At 38.1% G+C, this 18960-nt stretch overlaps 1 protein-coding gene and 1 long non-coding RNA gene across 3 annotated transcripts in view; one reads left to right on the forward strand and one right to left on the reverse strand.

The window, feature by feature from the left end:
* Positions 1-45: 45 nt before the first annotated feature.
* Zbtb33 (zinc finger and BTB domain containing 33) lies at positions 46-8753 on the reverse strand. 2 transcript variants are annotated; one of them, XM_070039807.1, is made up of 2 exons: positions 8674-8753; positions 46-5155 (listed from the first exon to the last, which is right to left on the reverse strand). In XM_070039807.1, the coding sequence occupies exon 2, from the start codon at positions 5151-5153 to the stop codon at positions 3138-3140; it is 2016 nt and encodes a 671-aa protein (XP_069895908.1). In that variant the 5' UTR covers positions 5154-5155; positions 8674-8753; the 3' UTR covers positions 46-3137. The 2 variants fall into 2 exon arrangements, with proteins under 2 accessions (XP_069895908.1, XP_069895909.1); XM_070039808.1 differs by lacking the exon at positions 8674-8753 and adding an exon at positions 8445-8486.
* Positions 8754-13854: 5101 nt separating this feature from the next.
* Positions 13855-18960, forward strand: part of LOC138839378 (uncharacterized) — a 31888-nt gene continuing 26782 nt past the window's right edge. Inside the window, exons 1-3 of the long non-coding RNA XR_011375958.1 lie at positions 13855-14058; positions 14922-15073; positions 16892-16950. This is a non-coding gene — a long non-coding RNA (uncharacterized lncRNA). The remainder of the gene's footprint in view (positions 14059-14921; positions 15074-16891; positions 16951-18960) is intronic.

The raw sequence follows: 18960 nt of genomic DNA on the forward strand, positions 1-18960 counted from the left end.
GAGGCATCCTCATGGTATCTACACAATTATAGCAAACACTCAGAGTAACAGGAGCTAACTCATCTTTTATTATTATGGTTCAATAAACAATGAGGCATGATTAACCAGCACATAAAACCTAGTGGGAATTTTTGCCACACCACTATCAGAAATACAACATGTTTCCTGCTACCAAGAAAAGAAAACCAGCAAAGACAAAATGAAAAAATGGACACAGTATACATTCCTGTATCATTTGTTGAAAGATAATCTTGTAAAAATGCACTAAAAAATTAGAATTGAAACATTTTTATTTCTGCCATAAGCTCTATGAAACTAGTATCAAGTAATGTTTAATGAAAAGTAGAACTTAAAATGTCATGACAGGATAGTACAAATGTAAAGTATTTGGGGAAATGTACATTTCATACAACTGACAGAAGTGAAGAAGCCAGTGCTATTCAATAGCATTTAATTCCTTATAATATGCATGCCATGTCAATATAAAATACCTTAATTAATGTTCAGTATTTAGTTTTATCTTTTTAGTACAAGTTTTAGTAGGAAAATGTGACATCATTTCCTGATAGTGGTTATATGTAGGGGATCATTAACACCAATAAAATAATAACCATTTAAAGTATGTTTAAAGTTAATCTTGCAAGATTGTTTCAGCATTTTTAAGCCTTTAACATTTTGTCATTTTTAAAAGATAACTACTATTTCATATACTTCCTGTCCAGAATATTTACAGGGAATTGAGCATTAGGAAAATTTTAATTAACTTGAAGGAAAAGGAAAGTCAATAGCCAGAGAAAGCTAAGTAGTAAATAGAAAAACCCCATGATAAGTTTTAAACAGCATCTTGTTACAAATTTTCAATCCAATAAAGCCTGGAAGTGACAAGTTCTTGTCCAAAAGTTTTATTCCAATGAACTCTGGCCTTTGGAAATGGAAACTTCTAGAATGACTTGAAGACCCTGTAATTCACGCAAGTAAGAGTCTTCTGGCAAAATTACACGTTAGCTTTCCAGTTTCCCTTCTCTCAAAAACCTTCAGAAGTTACCTTCAGTAGGCACAGTTTATAAACTCATACTTCAAATTTATAGAGCCCTGCAGCAAACACTTTCATCAGTATTCAGAACAGATAGTTTCCCATTATAGGATTTCTGACTTATCATGATATGCTTAGAGAAACTAAGTTTTATCATGACAAACTAATTATCTAGCAGTTGAGTCTGAAATAACTGGAAGTTCTGCTGATATCAATCACATTGGTAGAACCAACTATGTCTAACTGGTGAAATAGCATTAATGAAACAAAAAAATATATAACAGGCCATTTCAGTTTACCCTATAGTCAAAGAGCAATGTTATCAGTATCTACAAAAAGAAAACATACTGTGATTAAAAATCATTCTTAAGTTCTAAGGTGATTTCAAATTTTCTAAGGTTCACTTTATAAAATGATTTGAAAGTCTAGGTTCATAAAACAGTAAGCAGATAAGTGTATATCATTCCACTCCTTGATAAGCAAAAGAAATATTTTTCCTTTCTCCTATATTACTGCAAATACTGAAGCCTACTATCTTCAGCTACCAGTATTTCTTAACACTGTAACCACTATCCCAAATCTAGCTTACCATCAGAAGAATGAATACATGAGCAAATATGATTAAAGCTTTGCGTTCAAAGTCAAGAAATAGACTACTTTTACAGTTATGTGATCAGGAGAAAGAATCTATGTTGAACTAAGAAATACATAAGCAAAATTATGAATAGCTAGTGACAATGCAAGAGCAATCTTTTCCAGTAGCTATTAAATTTTTTCCTTCCCATAAGAAATTTACATTTCAAGCTAATCTTGTTAAAAATGGTAGGCTATATATTTGTTCCAACCTGCTTCCTTTCAGTAGTAGCAATTAAATGCAATTTAACATTATTTTCTAAGTGTTTAAATATGTTTCATCTTGAAAGGAAGTGGTATTTGTTGTTGTCACATGGGACTTTATAAGCCTATATAACATTCCATATGTAGTTTCTGATTGCTTTAATACTGCAGCAATTTGGAGATGGGATAGTCCTAAGAACTTGCTGAAAACAAAATATTAGATCACCACATAAACTATTTCAAATGAAAAGTTCCTATTGGAGATTCTAATATAAACATTTAAAAATATATGCCAGTAGCCTCCACCCAAAATACATAGGAGTTTCATCTATGGGGTCTGTCATTTACAAAGATTTATACATAAATAATGTATAAAGATTCATTTGGTGGCTTTCAGATTAAAAATTTATAGAATTTCAGAATATTCTTAACCATAATGAACAGAAAGAAATCCCCATTGAACTCTACTTATTCTATCCTTTAAGAACAGGGAATTCAAAATAAGTGCAACAGAACTTGTTTCCTCCTGTCTGCAGGCGGTAGCTCATCCTCGATGTATTTTTTCCTTCCACTAGTTTTTTTGCCCAGAGAACACACTATAAAGCCTACAGTGGCCAAGCCACCAAAGTCTTTTTCAGACTGTGGTAATAAAAGCCAAGTGTTAATTCTAATTAGCTAAAACTAATTTATTCTTCATATGACTTTTTTTTGCATTCCTATTTTAATGGGAAGAGGCAGGAGGTCGCTATCCATTTAAGACTAGCAGAATATACTGAAGTAGAGATTTATTCTGAGTTTTTCTAGAACAATTTTTGGCAGTCCTTTACTTTTTAATGCCATATACAAGATACAACACACATTTATAGTCTTGATGTTAAAAAACAAAACTGGGAATTGAGCAGTAAAGTGCTAACATGAAAGGGGGAAATTGTAAAAATGTACTAGGATATGCTAGAAACTCCAGTGATTTTTCAAAGAATATTCAGACTTTCAAATTCTACCCAAGAAACTATCTCTCTGAATTTTAAAATTTTTCTTTGAAATGAGCGGAAAGCTAACTAAACCAATGCTTGGGGGCACAACTTTTCAACCTCTACTCAAAATTTCAGAGAAGATTGCTTCTAAAAATGATTAACAATTCAACTACACTACCTTCAGAGGATGTGTGAGGTCAGATTAACCTGTATTCACTTTAATTTGTTTTACAGGTCTTTTGTAATCTCTACCCCTTAATCCAACCTGAAACTAACTAGTATTTCAAAGAAGTTCAATAAGACTCTGGTATTATAAATTCAAACTCAGTACTGCCATCTGTTACATTCTGTTTAAAAATTGAATCATTTTCCTGCTGAATAAAAATATCTTCCCAGCTCATTGGCTTGTTCTGAGTAGATGTGGTCCCTACTGGCGGTTCTTTTCCAGCATCAACCTTATAACCAATACCATCATCCTTCATGACAGGGATAGTGCCTGACCTATCAGAAAGGTATGCATACTGTCTGATCTGCAAAGACTTGCATGGATGTAAACGATAAAGCTTTGAGTCCCCAGAAGGATCTTGACTATGAACTGACTTTATGTGGGAAGACATGAAATGATAGTTGATGAAAGTTTTGCCACAAGCCAAACACTGATACCTTCGCTCCCCCGTATGGTGAATTTCATGCTTTGTGCGATATTCTGCAAGAGGAAACACTTTCTCACAGTAACGACATGGATACTTCTTTTCCCAAGAATGAATGTTAAAATGTCTTCGCAAGCTTGTCAGACAGACATATGACCTCTTGCATACAATGCAGATATAATAGACCCTTCCATCTACTATTAACTCATAGTGATCATCATGTTTTACTTTCATACGTTTGCTTGTAGACTCACTGTGAGATGTTTTTGATAATTCACTATCAATTTTGGCCTCCCCCTCATCAGGGTCATCTTTGACAGGGATCACTATATCGTAAGTATCTTCACCAATATTTGCATAAACCTTGCAACCAGTGGACAGTCCTTCAATTTCAGTAGCCGTATCTAAAGTAATGATCTTCTGACCCTCCATGAGATATTTTGATCCTAAGCTTGGATCATTAGTGTTTCTAGTAATTATATCTGAAACTTTTAAAGAATGTGAAGTTGGTTCTTGCAGAAGTGTAGGAATCTGCATCTTCTGTACCAATGATCCATCAAAAGTAGCATTCTGAGCGGTATCAGCCCGTGGGACCAAAGATGTATTACTGACTGCTGAGTCTGGACTGGAGCTAATAGTATCATCATCATCATCTATAATTTCCTCCTCCACTTCTTCACTCACCTTGCTTTCTGTTAAAACAGCATTGTTTGGTGTCTGCTGATTCTGTACAAGTAAGTTGATAGGAGATGACATATGATTAGGAAGTGAAGCACTGGCAACTGGAGGTGTAGTAAGTGGTGTCTGACTTAGCAAAATAATGTTGGGAGTCAGATGGGTTGGAGCCGAAGATACCAGCAATTTTTCACTTCCTTGTTTTTGGTTCAGTGTTGCCTGATTCACAGGAGTGGGAAACTTCTGAGTAGGTGTGATACTAGTTAAAGGGGGAGAGTTATTACTGGCACAAGGTGCCACATCTGAAATAGCAACAGGGCCTGGTTTAGGCTGGACCTGTGTCACTTCATTGTTACTCGGCAAAGTCTCCTTTGCAGGCAAAATCTCAGAGCAGAAAATGACATCATCGTCATCATCATCCGAATCAGTAACAATGATTTTTTTCATTTCATAATCTTCAGCAGATAAGGAAAAAGACTCTGTTATAATAGGCATGTTCGTAGCCCCGTTGTCTTGGGTTTCATCTTTTGACTTTTCTATTACAACGTTTTTATCACTAGAATCAGCAGGTAAGGTTTCAGCATTACCTTCTGGAGCTGCACCTGAGATGCCTTTAACCTGTGACAGTGGGACACCCAGCTCTGCTATAAATTTCACTCCCAACAACTGGCCCGATTTAATTAACTCATCAAGTAAATCTGCTCTAACACGAACAATTTTAGAGCTATAGATGTAATTGAGAATTTCTGCAAAGATCTCTGCTCTTATGAAGCTCAGTTCAACAACCTGACCAGCAACCGAGAAGAGCTGATGGAAGTATGTACTTGAAGCTGAAAGAATATTCCTATGGGCCCGAAATTTTCGATCTTCCACAATAACAGTAACATCACAGAAGAGTCCATGGCCACGTTGTTCATTCAAGGAGCTAAGCAGACTGCCAGAGTATTGAATGTCGGTAGCAGAAATCAGTTTTTTGCTCTCCATACCTGTAACAGAAAAGGAAGAGGAAGGGATGAGGCAGGTTTAGGGAGAAAAAGCAAAAGTCTCTTATTATTCAGAAATTAAGCCATAGGCTCGTTTAAATTTAATCTAAGTTTTGCATAATGTTTTGGATTCTTATATAAATTGTTTATACAAGCAAAATTTTGGACCATGTGTCTAATCTTACAACTTCTGATTGAGATGAGACAAAGCGACTCTCAGACCACTGGCCTTTTTTTTTTGTTAGTCATAAGGCTTTAACTCTGGGCCTGGGCGCTGTTCCTCAGCTCTTCAGCTCAAGGCTAGCACTCTACCTCTTGAGCCACTGCATCACTTCCAGTTTACTGGTGGTTTATTGGAGATAAGAGTCTCACAGACGTCATGGCCAAAACGAGCTTTACAACGTCGGTGCAGGGGGTGGGAAGGGGGGGAAGGAGAAGGATTGGGATTGGGGGGAGGGGGGAGGCTGGGAAGGGATGTGAAGGGTAAACCAAAGGAGGAGGCTGCAATGCTTGGTAAGAAATGTACGCATTATCCTGCCCATGTAATTGTAACCCCTCTGTACAGTATGTTCACAAATAAAATAAAATTAAATTAAAAAAAAAAAGAGTCTCACAGACTTTCCTGCCTGGGCTGGCTTTGAAATGTGATCCTCAGATCTCAGCCTACTGAGTAGCTAGGATTACAGGCATGAGCCACGGGCGTCTGGCTTAACACTGGCATTTTTACAAAGCACTTCTTTTTAAAATGCCAATTCATTTTTCTTAGTCCTAATTTTGAATTTTTTCAAGAAGAGGTAAGAGTTCATTTTTAACTGTTCTAAATTGTTTTAAGAAAAATTTTCATCACAAATTTACAGACATTACTTCATTTGTAACTGAATTACTTAAATGAAAGAACAGTGTGTATTTAATACTGGGTCTGAAATACATGATCTTCTCAAATTTTTTTTTTGTGTGTTGGGACTGGATTTGAACTTAGGACGTCCAGTTCTCACTGGGCTTTCTCACCCATGGTCTACCACTTAAGTCATGCTTCTGGTTCTAGCTTTTTGCTGGTTAACTGGAAATGAGTCCCATGGATTTCTTTACCCTGGCTGGCTTTGAACTGTAAACCTAAAATGTCAGCTTCCTTAGTAGCTAAGTGAGAGCTATTAGAACACATACTCGAAATCTACTTCTGCAGCCAAGGACATTTACAAACATTGCCAATTATTATCTAATATAATGTCCCATTATTGTTCTGTTCCCATTCCTTGTCCAACTCTCTTACCTTGTTATATTGTATACAAGCTCCAGACATGCACTGTCAAACAAGTGTCTAGTTAGGTCAATGCTACTATGAAAAATTAAAAGACAATGAAAAAGCAAAGCATACTATTTCTTACTGCTTATTTACAGAAAAAAATGCATTTCACTTGGGAAAGAATTAATGTATATTGATATAAGGACTTTTTAAACAAATGAGTGTGAAAATAAAAATTTTAACTTATTGGCACAGAGGAGACATTACTGTAGAATGGGGGGGGGAGGGGAATTAAATGTCCTAAACTTTTTTTTCCACTTTTGGGGCTTGAAATCAGGGCCTGGGTGCTGTCCCTGAGCTTCTTTCTAGTAGCACTTTACCACTTGAGCCACAGCACCACTTCCAGCTTTTTCTCTGTGTGTGGTACTGAGGAATCAAACCCAGGGCTTTATGCATGGTAGGTGAGCACTCTACCACTAAGCCACATTCCCAGTCCCTGTCATAAACTTTTGTTTGCACTTCATAGAAGCTTATCCATCATAACAATGTCAGAATTGTTTAACACACACAGACCCAATGCCTATATATAAATGCAGCACACATCACACACATATATGGATATTATGTATTTACCAGTATTTGATAAATATCGTTAGAAAAGAAATGCTTTCCATGTAGATCAAAGTATGTCACATACAGAATATAAAACACACATACATAAGCTTTATATATATGTAACTGCATATATATATACACATATAAATATATATATGTGTATATATATATATATATATATATATATATATATATATATAAAGGCAGAATAATGAAACTCACCAAACACTCTTTGAAAATTAGGAGAAAAGGGATATACAGGTATATTATAGAGAGGGTAATTTGCTCAAAGTACACTGAATCTACTGGATTATTGTGTGTCTCCCTTGTACTATTAACATATGCTAATTTAAAAATAAAATAAATTTTAAAAATATATTCTTTACCTTTAAAGTTACCCAAAGAGTATCACTGTCAGTATTTAAGTTACATACATGTAGAAGGGAGAATACCTCAAACAATCCCAAAAATTTCAAAATCATACCCTAAAGACAAAAAATAAGGCAAAAAAGGTCAAAAAATCAAGGAGTAAAATCTTGATAGGTCTTGCATTTTAACAGTACCAAGAATTCCAAGTTACTATAAAGACATTTGTTGGGTAGGGTGACCTTTGGACAAAGTGCCAACTACCACGGCTCCCGAAATATTGAGATCTCGAGAAGTCACTTTTAAGTGGAGAGATAGGTTTGGGAATATAATCTTACGATTTTTATCATTTGCAAGTAGGGTTTCCTATGTGGGAGTGCGTCAAATATAGGTGCCTAGGTGATCCTGGGACTTGGTTTCGTTTTGTTTAGGTTCCCTCCCCCCCTCCCCATCTCCCCACTTCCCACCTCTAGTCCGATCAGGATGGGCCCAGGGTCAACACAAGTCAGTAAGTGTACAAGCCACATCATTGTGTGACAAATGCTTGCGTGTGGGCAGGTTCAGAGGAACTGGCGATCAAGAAAAAAAGATAAAAGCCTTGGGCTTGGGAGTGAAACGAACCAACACGCGGCTCTCTGCGGCAGCGAACTCCATCTCTCTCTACCTCCCTTGTGTTCATTTGCACCCAGGGCCCCATGCAACCCAGGTTTTTTAACCTCGATTCACGTGAAAAGCTACCTTTTTAGTAATGCAGATGGAAGTATCCACAGCACAGTGGAGAAGGAGACAAGAGACAGAGAAGAGAGAGAGAGGATTCAGGGGTGCAGGAGAAAGTAGATGGTGCTGAACAGTAGGGTGCAGTGGTGGTGGGGGGTATTGATGAGTAGAAGCAGGAGGCATTGTTATGCCCCCGGAAGGGGATTCGAGGGGAGGATGGGCCCTTGTAGAAAACCTCTAAACCAAAGTAAGGGGTAGGCGGAGAAAAAGAGGCCCCAAAAGAAAAACAGAGGGGTGAGGCAAAAGCCAAGTCGATCTCTGTTGGTGGGGTTCCCATGCCTCGGGGCCTACCTAGAGTACTGGCAGACCGTCAGCTCTTAACAGAGAAGCCCAGCACAACGCGGCCCTCCCCGTACTTCCCCCTTCTGCATTCCCAGGCCCACACAAAGAAAGCCGGAGGAGCGGAGCCTGCAACTCCGCCGCTTCCTGGTTCAAGTGAGGCTAAAGCAGCTGCGGCCCAGGGATCTGGGCCGGCAGCGCGCGCCTTCGCCCCCTCCCACCCTGCAGCCGGCTCCTTCACCTGCTTCTCGGCGCTGGTGCCGCCGCCGCCGCTTCTCCTCCTCCGGCCGCGGAATGGTGGGAGGATCCCAGAAGAGGCTCGACTCCTTGGAGATTCTGCTGCTGCTGCTGCTGCTGCTGCTGCTGCTGTGCTGCTGCTGCTTTAAACGTCGCTCCAGTCTTTGGCGACGTCAACACGGCGGCTTGCCACCGCTGCTACAGCTGCCTCACGCAGCCGACAGAGGGCACAGCGCGGGGGCGAAGCGCTTGGAGTCAGGCGCGCCTTCCTCTTCCGAGTGTGGTCCGGATCTGTCCGGAAGGGCCCGAACTCGACGACGCTCCACTTCACAGGAGCCGGCCTCCACCGTCCAGCTCTTGCCACGAAACACAGGGAAACTCGAGAAGTATTCCGCAACTTCCTGAGTGTGAGGGGGACAGGAAAAACACACACACACAAAAGATCGAGTAACCAATAGGAGTGGGAGGGGAAATGATTCTGGCACACTTAAAAGCCAATCAAAGCTGGCTTTGGGGGTGGCCATGGGTAGCTGGCAATCTCAGCTACGTTGGAGGCGAAGGTAGGAAGACCACTTGTTGGAGGTCAAGGATGGCTCAGACAAAAAGCACTGGGAAATCTTACATCAAAAATAAAGCTTAAAAGGACTAGAAAAGATAGGGCTCAGAGGAACCCAAGGACACCTGAAAACCCTGACTTCCGAAAAAAAAAAATCACTCTATACCTCCTACGTCATAAAAACTTTTACAGGCTATATGGTGGCAGCTCTTTTGCAAGTTTGAATTCTGACACATTAAGCTGTTTGATGAAATATAATCTGAATAAATGACAAAATTAATTACCCTGTAATTAAAGTGCTAACATAACAAGACAACTAAATCACTGTAATTCTATTTATTTATTTGTTTGTTTTTTATTGTCGGTCTTGGAGCTTGAACACAGGTCCTAGAGAGTGTCCTTGGCCCTTTTTTTTTGCTCAAGGCTAGCACTATGAGCCATAACACCACTTCTGCTTTTCTGGTGGTTAATTGGAGATGACAGTCCCATGAACTTCCTGGGCTCGCCTTCAACCATGATCCTCAGATCTCAGCTTCCTGAGTGGCCAGGATTACAGGTGTGAACCTCCAGTGCCCAGCTCACTGGTCTTCTTGTGTATGTGGCACTGGGGCTTGAATACTGGAACTTACTGCCGCCATGGTCTCTATCACGTTGTTTGCTCAAAGCTGGCACTCTACCTCTTGATCCACATCTCCAGTACAGGTTTTGCTAGTTAATTGAAAATGGAGTCTCCCAGACTTTCTTGCCTGGGGTTGGATTCAAACTGACCCTGCAGGTCTCGGGTTCCTGAATAGCTAAGAGCCACCAGTGGCTGGCTTCACTCTAAGATTGAGAAAGAAATACAATGTTTGCATAAGAAACTTTTAACAAAATGGTTATAGTCAATGGTGTTCCACTAATGTAGACCATCTGATCTATACTGAGGCATACAGTATAAATGAAAGGCCTGTGGCTATTCACACAGCTTGGGAGATAGGTATGCACAGTATAAAGGCAAGGAGAAAGAAATAACAAACTGAATAGTACTACCTAAAATATATCTTGAAAAGAAATTAACATTAGCATTTGCATTGATTTATTATTATTCTCATAGCATTTCACCCTCTAGGGAATTTAATGTCTGATGTATAGTCAATGTTCATTATCTAATTTAAAAAGTTATCAACTGGGCACTGGAGGCTCTGGCCTGTAATCCTAGCTAGTCAGGAGGCTGAGATCTGAGGATCACAATTCAAAGCCAGCCTGAGCATGAAAGTCTATGAGACTCAATCTTCAATTAACCACCAGAAAACTGGAAGTGGAGCTATGGCTCAAAGTACTAGAACACTAGTGTTGAGTGAAAAAGCTCAGGGACAGTACCCAGAATCGTGATGGACAAAAAAAGTTATAAAATTAAAAAAATTCCCTGATAATATACTCTCAACCAAACAACAGGTCTTTTTTTTTTTCAGTTGTCCATTGATTGGTTTAGCCCTGACAAGCTCTGTCTTTGATTCTGGTACCCTCCATCTTGTATATGCATTTATCTGATTGGGAGAAGGGAAGGGAAATAACAAAATGCAGAAAGAAGTACAAAAGATGACTCATTGCAACAAGGACAATATGTCAGAAATGAACTTTACAACTTCGTGAGGTGGGGGGGGAAGAATGGGAGGAGAGAAGGGATAGTGGGAGAACAACAATGGAGTGGGTGACAATGTTCAACAAGTAATATACCTTACTCATGTAAATGTAACCCCTCTGTACAGCATCTTTACAATAAAATAAAATTTAAAAATACTCTCAACTGAGTAGTACCATGATGAATGAAACAAGAGAATGGGTAGAAAGCAAAATATTTCCATTCTAACTATTGATCTCATAAACTTGAGACCCAAAGGTCTGAAACTAAGACCAGTCACTAACTTCATGAGAGTTTTTGTTTGTTTGTTGTATTAACTTTTTTTAATTTTTTTTGTCAGTCATGGGGCTTCAACTGGGGGCCTGGGCGCTGTCCCTGAGCTCTTTTTGCTCAAAAAAGAGCACTCTACCACTTGAGTCACAGCACCACTTCCAGTATTCTGATGGCTAATAGGAGATAAGAGTCTTTTGGACTTTCCTGTCCTGACTGGCTTTGAACCATGATCCCCAAAATTCAACCTCCTAAGTAGCTAGGATTACAGGTGTGAGCCACCAACGCCAAGCTTGTTTGTTTTATTTTGTTGCTGTATTTGTTGATTTGTTGTTTGTGTGTGCGCACGTGTGTGCATTCTGTGTGTGTGTGTGTGTGTGTGTGTGCCAGCACTTCATGCTTTGACCTCTCAGCTTTTGCACTCACAGCTGTTGTTCTACCACTTGACCCACACCTCTGTGCCTGGCTTCCTGCTAATTAATTAGAGATACGTGCCTCTCAATTTGTCTGCCTGGTGTGGCTTTGAACCTGGATTCTCAGATTTCAGTATGCTGAGAAGCTAGGATTACAGGCATGAGCCTCAAGCACCTGAGTGTCACTGCTTTCAACAATACATTTAATTTTCATTTTAGTTGAGCTATTGAAAGATAAAATAGATTCCAAACTTACAAGATACACTTTATCCTATTTCATAGGTTTTCAAATTAAAATATTGGAGTAGAGTGAGCAAGCGAAGTGGTCATCAGTCTGTTAGTTTATTAAGTGCTCAATTGCCAAGAAATATTAATCTACTTTAGTCTGTTTTACAATAGAAGAGTTCTATTTGCTGTGAAGTATCTTTGTATTAACCAAAGCAAATGATGATTTTAAATCCTAATCAAAAACAATAATGTAATGATTCCTACCTAGTTGTTTTTCCACAATACAAAATTGTGGAGAAAAGCTTACGGAATATCATGTGAATTTCTTATTTCCAAGTTAAAATAAAGCTGTGTCATATTTAATGTTTTTATCATGTGGCTGTATTTTATTGAGAAAAATGTAAAAGAGATTGTGGATAGATGGACGATAACATGTACGTCTGATCTCCTATGGAAGAAAAATAGTATTTCTCACTCAGGAATGCTCCGATGAACCTTTTTCAGTAAGATTTTTGTAGAAAAGCAGCACAAGAATTTCAACAGAATGGTAAATATTCATGTTTTTGAAAGGGGTCAAGATTATCCTATGCATATTTTTTAAAAAGAAAACAAATCTGGGAGGTGGCCACTCATGTCTGTAATCCTAGCTACTTGGGAGACTGAGATATATGATTTGCCCAGGAAAATCTGTGAGAGTATTACCTCCAATTGACCAGCAAAAAAGCCAAATGTGAAGGTCTGACTCAAGTGGTAGAGGGCCAGCCTTGAGTAAAAACATGAAGCATGCAAAGCCCTGAGTTCAAGCCAAACAAGGTGATGTATGTCATTTTCTGGGTGTCACAGTAACCTTGGTTTTGTCTGTTCTTAGACAAAATTATGAAGTAGTCTTAGTTTTTCTTACTTGTTCAGTATCCCAGGACACATTAGGTTTGTACTCTGTAGGTTTCTGTTCAACAAGAGAACAAGCCTATAAATGTTTTAGCAGTTTTTAGACATTAGGGGTTGCTCAAACATTCCTTTTTCAAGCAAAATGTAAAAATAAGGATCAAATCATAGAAGTGTTGAAAGGTGGATGCACAAAAGTGGGCATTATCTTGTCTTTAATAGAAACTGTTCTCTTAATGCTGATTTATTATTATATGAGACATATACTAAAATGTTTTTTGTTTTTTATTTAAAATGTAAATGCATGAGCCTACGATCTATTTTCTTTGTGATGAATCTGACAAAAACCAAAACAAACACACTTAGTTGCATAGGAAATATTTTGAATAATTTTCTTCCCATCTCTTTAGCATTTTTCTTTTTATTCACAGGTTCAGAAAAATATTTAATTCAATGTGTACCTTTCCTATGCATTATATAAACACATTCACACATGTAACTGTATGTATCAAATATATGGCAACAGTTAGCACTTAATATTATTAAATATGGAACACACAAAGCAGAATTGACCAAGTGACTTCACTCTGTCTAGTATTTACTGTGGTCAGTACTCTCACCCTTAAGTTATTTCACTCAGAGGAGAAAGAAAAATAAATAAATAACGAAGGAAGGAAGGAAGGAAGGAAAGAAGGAAGGAAGGAAGGAAGGAAGGAAGGAAGGAAGGAAGGAAGGAAGGAAGGAAGGAAGGAAAGAAGGAAGAAAGGAAGGAAGGAAGGAAGGAAGGAAGGAAGGAAGGAAGGAAGGAAGGAAGGAAGGAAGGAAGGAAAGATCAATTTGGAGCTGCAAAGGTTCATTAGGAACAGATGGATGAGTGGAATTGGTTGCAGTAGTGGCTTATTTACAGCGGTACACAGACCCCTTCACCTCTATCCTTAGATCTGCGGAAAGCTTTTGCCAAGCACCTGGAAACCCGTTTCCATGGTTTCCTTAGCTTTGATTGGTTGCGCTGAGTGCATTTTGGAAGCCAGGGTAACAGATCGTGCAGGCTGGTGAGAGTGTGCCTGTTTTCATGGCTGCAGTTCGCAAGGGGAGGCCTAGGGCTCCGGAGTGGGGGTGGGGAACCTCACACTTCAAAAGAGCCCCAAAGCTCAGCTAAGTTTTCCACTCCAGGCCACCCCTGCTCTGGCTCTGAGTCTGGAGATTCGAATGGCCTAGGATAATTGGCTTGCTTCAGCTAAGGCTCTAGAAACCATCCCTGCCGCTCCTGCTTGCAGGTTTATTCTCAAAAAATAGCCCTCTGAGCCTAAGGAGCACTCTACTCCTCAGCCTCTTCTGCCCACTGATGCAGCTATTTGCCCAGCAAAGCATAGCCAGCCTCCTGGACCTGGAGAGGGAGTTCAGCCCACAGTGAAGGTGAGTGAGATGGCATGGCACCTTTGATCCGAGGACTGCTTGCTTGCCTTGGGACTCTATTCTGTCCAATGTACAAATTTCTACGCTGCCTTCCATAGGCCCATGTACAACATTTTCTTCAATCTATCCTTTCCTTCCTTATTCACCATTTCGCTCCCTAACATTGTTTTCATTCATCCTTGGGACCCATAGTACGTCAGGTCCTCTTCTGCTTCTGGATGTTTTGAAATGCTGTACGGCTGCACATGCCCTGTAGTAAGTCTCCTTCCCTGCCCTTCGCCTTCACCATAACTTGTCTTTTTAATTTCAACATCTTGGGGGTAAGTAGACAGACATGACCTATAGAACTAGGGAGTTTGAGCCTGGGGCTTCCATTTTCTTATTCTCCTATAACAATAACTTTGCACTGATACTAAATCATCATTGAAAGTTTAAAATGTAAATGAAGGCTAGGATTTCACTGTTAAGATTCATCTTAAATACTTATAGATGATTATATTGTGTAATTATAATATGATAAATGCCAAAAATTAGATGCAAAATTATATTTTAAGCATATATTTATTTTTACAATACAGCATTCTGCCATTACATTATAAGCTAGTGCCTGTATCTTTGAAAAGATTAAGCAAAAAAAAAAAGAGAGAGAGAGAGAGAGAGAGAGGACTGCAGAATTGGGATCTTCTGAAATATGAGGATTTTCTCCAAAGAATCTTTGTTATGGAATAAATTATATCTCTCACCAAATGAGCATATTGAACGCCTAACTCCCAAAGTGACTATTTGGAGCAAGGGCTTTAAGGAATGTTATTGAGGTTAAATGAAAATGGATCCTAATCCAACAGGAATGTTGTTCTTATCAGAAAAGGAAGAGACACTAGCAAGCTCATGAACACAGAACAGACACCATGTGAGGACACAGTGTGAAGGTAGCTGTCCACAAGCTCGACAGACAGCTTTACAAGCAACCAATCCATGATGTCATCTTGATCTTGGACTTACACCCTCCAGAATGGTGAGAAAATTTATTTCTGTTGCTAAAGCAATTCAATCTGTCATCTTTTATGAGGGCAGCCTAGGTGGTTAATAAAATCCAGAACCACAGTGTGTTATTTAGATATGTTAGGATATTTATTAAATGTGTAGTCTATTATCAAAATTTGTATTAAGTGAAGACTTTTTTGTATATCTCACGTTTTTCTTTTTTGTGATTAATGCTTTCCTCATTCATTAAAAACAGAACATATTTGTAAGAATTAAAATATGTTGCCAATTTTAGCATGAAGGGTAATTCTGTTTAATTTCAATTCATGTGGTGCTTATTTCTTATTAATGGAAGAGTTCAGTATTAAAAATACATTATATTGAATTTTTCTTAACCCATTTAGTAGATTGCATGCCTATAATATTACAAATAAGGTGTTTTTCATTTGATTTTTTATTTACTGGTATTTGAGGCTTGGGCAGTTTTCCTTAGCTTTTCTGCTCAAGGCTGTTTCTCTAGCATTTGAGCCACAACTCCACTTCCAACTTTTTGGTGGTTTATAGGAGATAAGAATCTCATGGACTTTTCTTCCTGGGCTAGCTTCAAACTGGGATCCTCAGATTCAGCCTCTTGGGTAGATAGGATTATAAATGTGACCCATTGATACCCTGCTACAAAGTTTTTTTTTTTAAAATGAATATAACAGTATGGGTTTGCTTAGTGTTCTACCAATATCCCTTTCTGCTTATTTCTGCTTTTTTGGCAGTATTGCAGTTTAAACTCTAGGCCTTGTACTTACTAAGAAGGTGTTGTACTACTTGAGACAGTCTACTAGTCTCCTTTTGCGTTATTTTCAATGTAAGGTCTTACATTATGTCTGAGATTAGTTGGACTGTGGTCCTCTTGTTTGTGCTTCCCTTTGTTGCTGGGATGACAGATGTGTGCCACCATCCCCTGCCACTGATTAAGTTGGAATTTTGTAAACTTTTATGCCCAGGTTGGCCTCAAACTGTGTTCACCCAATCATTGCCTCTCAAGTGGTAGGGTTACAGGATTGAACCTCCATGCTGAGCTTTTTTTTCCCTTTTGTCTTCTGTGTTATTCATCATTTTCTTCATCTGCTTCAATTTCTGTGTCTACATTACATTGAATCAAGATAAATGTGCTTGACTAATAAACCTGTATTTTGTGATAGTGGGAAGTATTAGCATCTGAATTTTTCTTGTTTATACTTGGAAAATGCTCCAAGGATTTGAACTTACACAATTAGAATTGGAAGTAATTATAAAAAATAATTTTCAAGGTAATACCCCAATTATCTCAGATGTGACCTACTGCAGAAAAATTATTTAATATGAAAATCTTCTTTCTAAGCTATCATAGAACTTTATTAATCTTGATTTAAAAAATCTATACAACAAAACAAAATCTCTTGTACTGAAGTTTGTTAGGATTTTCTCACTTTGGAGAAACAAAACACTTGTTGCTCTATTCTATGTCCTTTGTACACTTAAATTAAAATTATAAAGTTCTTTGTCCTTACCTCCAGTTTCTTTAATCTTTCCTTATGACTTCTATTTTTGTACTTTTGCTTTGTTCTTCTGAAAAAAGAAACCTTCCGTGCTGCCTTGTTTGAATAGCACTTTGAATACTTCTAAAGCATTATGCAAATGTAAATCATTTTACTCTTATGAAGATGGTTAGCTCCTGAACTGTACTCTTACAAAAGTGTACAGTCTTTGTTTTGAAAGGTTCTTGGAAATTAATTCTGCTACTGAAAAATTTTAATATTCTGTAGTCTATGTTTCATCACTTTTCTGATTCTTACAGCCATTTTCTTAAATTCAGCTCTGGTGAACATACTGCAGCAGAAGATGAAGAACCAAAGAGAATGAACACTTCAGAAGGTATTTTAAAGATAGAGCTTTGTCTACCAGCAAGTAAGCTACCAGAGGCAGCCCTTTGACCTTGGACCAAAAGCATAGTCAATAAACCTCTCTAGGGCTGGGAAGGTGGCTCAGTGGTAGAGCGCTTGCCTTGCATGCCTGAGGCCCTGGGTTCAATTCCTCAGCACCACAGAAGCAAAAAAGAAAAAGCCAGAAGTGGCGCTGTGGCTCAAGTGGTAGAGCGCTAGCCTTGAGCTGAAGAGCTGAGGGACAGCACCGAGGCCCAGAGTTCAGGCCCCACGACTGGACCCCCCCAAAAAAAATAAACCTCTCTATGACTTAGAAAAAGATACAGAACTTTATTATTGAGGACTTAAACATAACTAGTTGAGTATTAAATTTAACATTTCCTCAAGTAGCAACTAAAATCAATAAAATCAATGTTCCCAAGTATTTCTTTACAAGTTCACTTTTATTTGTGTCTACTACAGTTACAAAGAAAAAAGTAGTCTAGTAATTCAAAAGAAAGATCCATATGTACATAGTTTTTTATCTTTTCTGCTTGTCCTCAACTTACACTAGTTATTGCAAATAAGGGAAAGCCTGGGACCTATGTTTCTTCGGGCCTGGCTTACTTCACTTAATATAATTTTTTTCCAAGTCTTTCCATTTCCTAACAAATGGGACAATGTCATTCTTTCTGATGGAGGCATAGAACTCCATTATATATATATATATATATTTATATATATATATATATATATATATATATATATATATATATATATATATCTGGGTTGGTTCCATATCTTGCTGTGATAAATCAAGTTGTGCTGGTAGCTTTAGTATAGCCTTGTTTGTGATCATTTGGATAAATGCCCAAAAGTGGGATTGCTGGGTCATAGGGGAGCTCTATGTGGAGTCTTTTGAGGAACCTCCATACTGCTTTCCCGAGTAGTTGAACAAGTTTACGGTCCCACCAACAATGTAGTAGGGTTCCCTTTTGGCTACATCCTGTCCAGCAGCTGTTATTATTAGATTTCTTGATTATAGCCATTGTAACTGGGGGTGAGGTGGAATCTCAATGTTGTTTTGATTTGCATTTCTTTTATGGCCAAAGAGGTTGAGCATTTCTTCATGTGTCTATTGACCATTCTTATTTCCTCTTCAGAGAAGTTCTCTATGACCATATAAGATGATGTTAAGTGAAATGAACATCAAGATAGGGACATAACTTGAGTTTTTCTTTCTTGCTATTGTTTTTTTAACGTATCTAAAATGTACTATGTGATTTTTTTTTGTTTCTCTTGTATGTTCTTCCCCCATGGTATAACCCCTGTTTTCACGGTATTTGATTCTGGTGCCCTGCTTCTTGTATATACACTTTTCTAATTTGGGAAGGGGAAAGGAAATAACAAAATGCTGAAACAAGGATACAGGTTGGCCCATTGTAACAATGAGATGTACAAGATGCTATGTTGAAAACTAATTTTACAACTTGGGGGGAGCAGGGAAGTTAGGGAGGTGGGGAGGGAAGGGATGGTAGGAAAAAAAACAGAGGAGGAGAGAACAATGCTTGATAGGAAATGTACTCATTACCTTACTCATGTAACTGTAACCCCTCTGTACACTATTTTTACAATAAAAAGCATAAAAAGAAAGATCCAAGAAAAGGAGAAAGGAAAAAAATCTCATCTAAAAGAAAACATGAGAAATATTCTGAAGAGTGATAATGACTGATTCTGAAACAGACTCTAATGGTAAGAAAGCCAACATCCTTCTGCAAGCCTTGCTTCAAAACTACTTCATACACACGTATAAAAGTAGAGTAATGAAACCTACTAAAAAATGTTTAAAAGAGGAAGAATTGAGACTGAGAATAATGAAAGTTGAATTTGATCAAAGTATATTATAACCAATTGTGGAAATACCACAATGAAATCCCAGTGGTAATTAAAAAGAAACTTGATTTAGTTCTTAAAACTTATTTTAGAAGATTTTCTTAAAAGAGTAATAACATACAACATTTTT

This window comes from Dipodomys merriami, unplaced genomic scaffold (genome assembly GCF_024711535.1).
Source record: "Dipodomys merriami isolate MVZ:Mamm:240054 unplaced genomic scaffold, mDipMer1.0.p SCAF_3, whole genome shotgun sequence".
NCBI lineage: Eukaryota > Metazoa > Chordata > Mammalia > Rodentia > Heteromyidae > Dipodomys > Dipodomys merriami.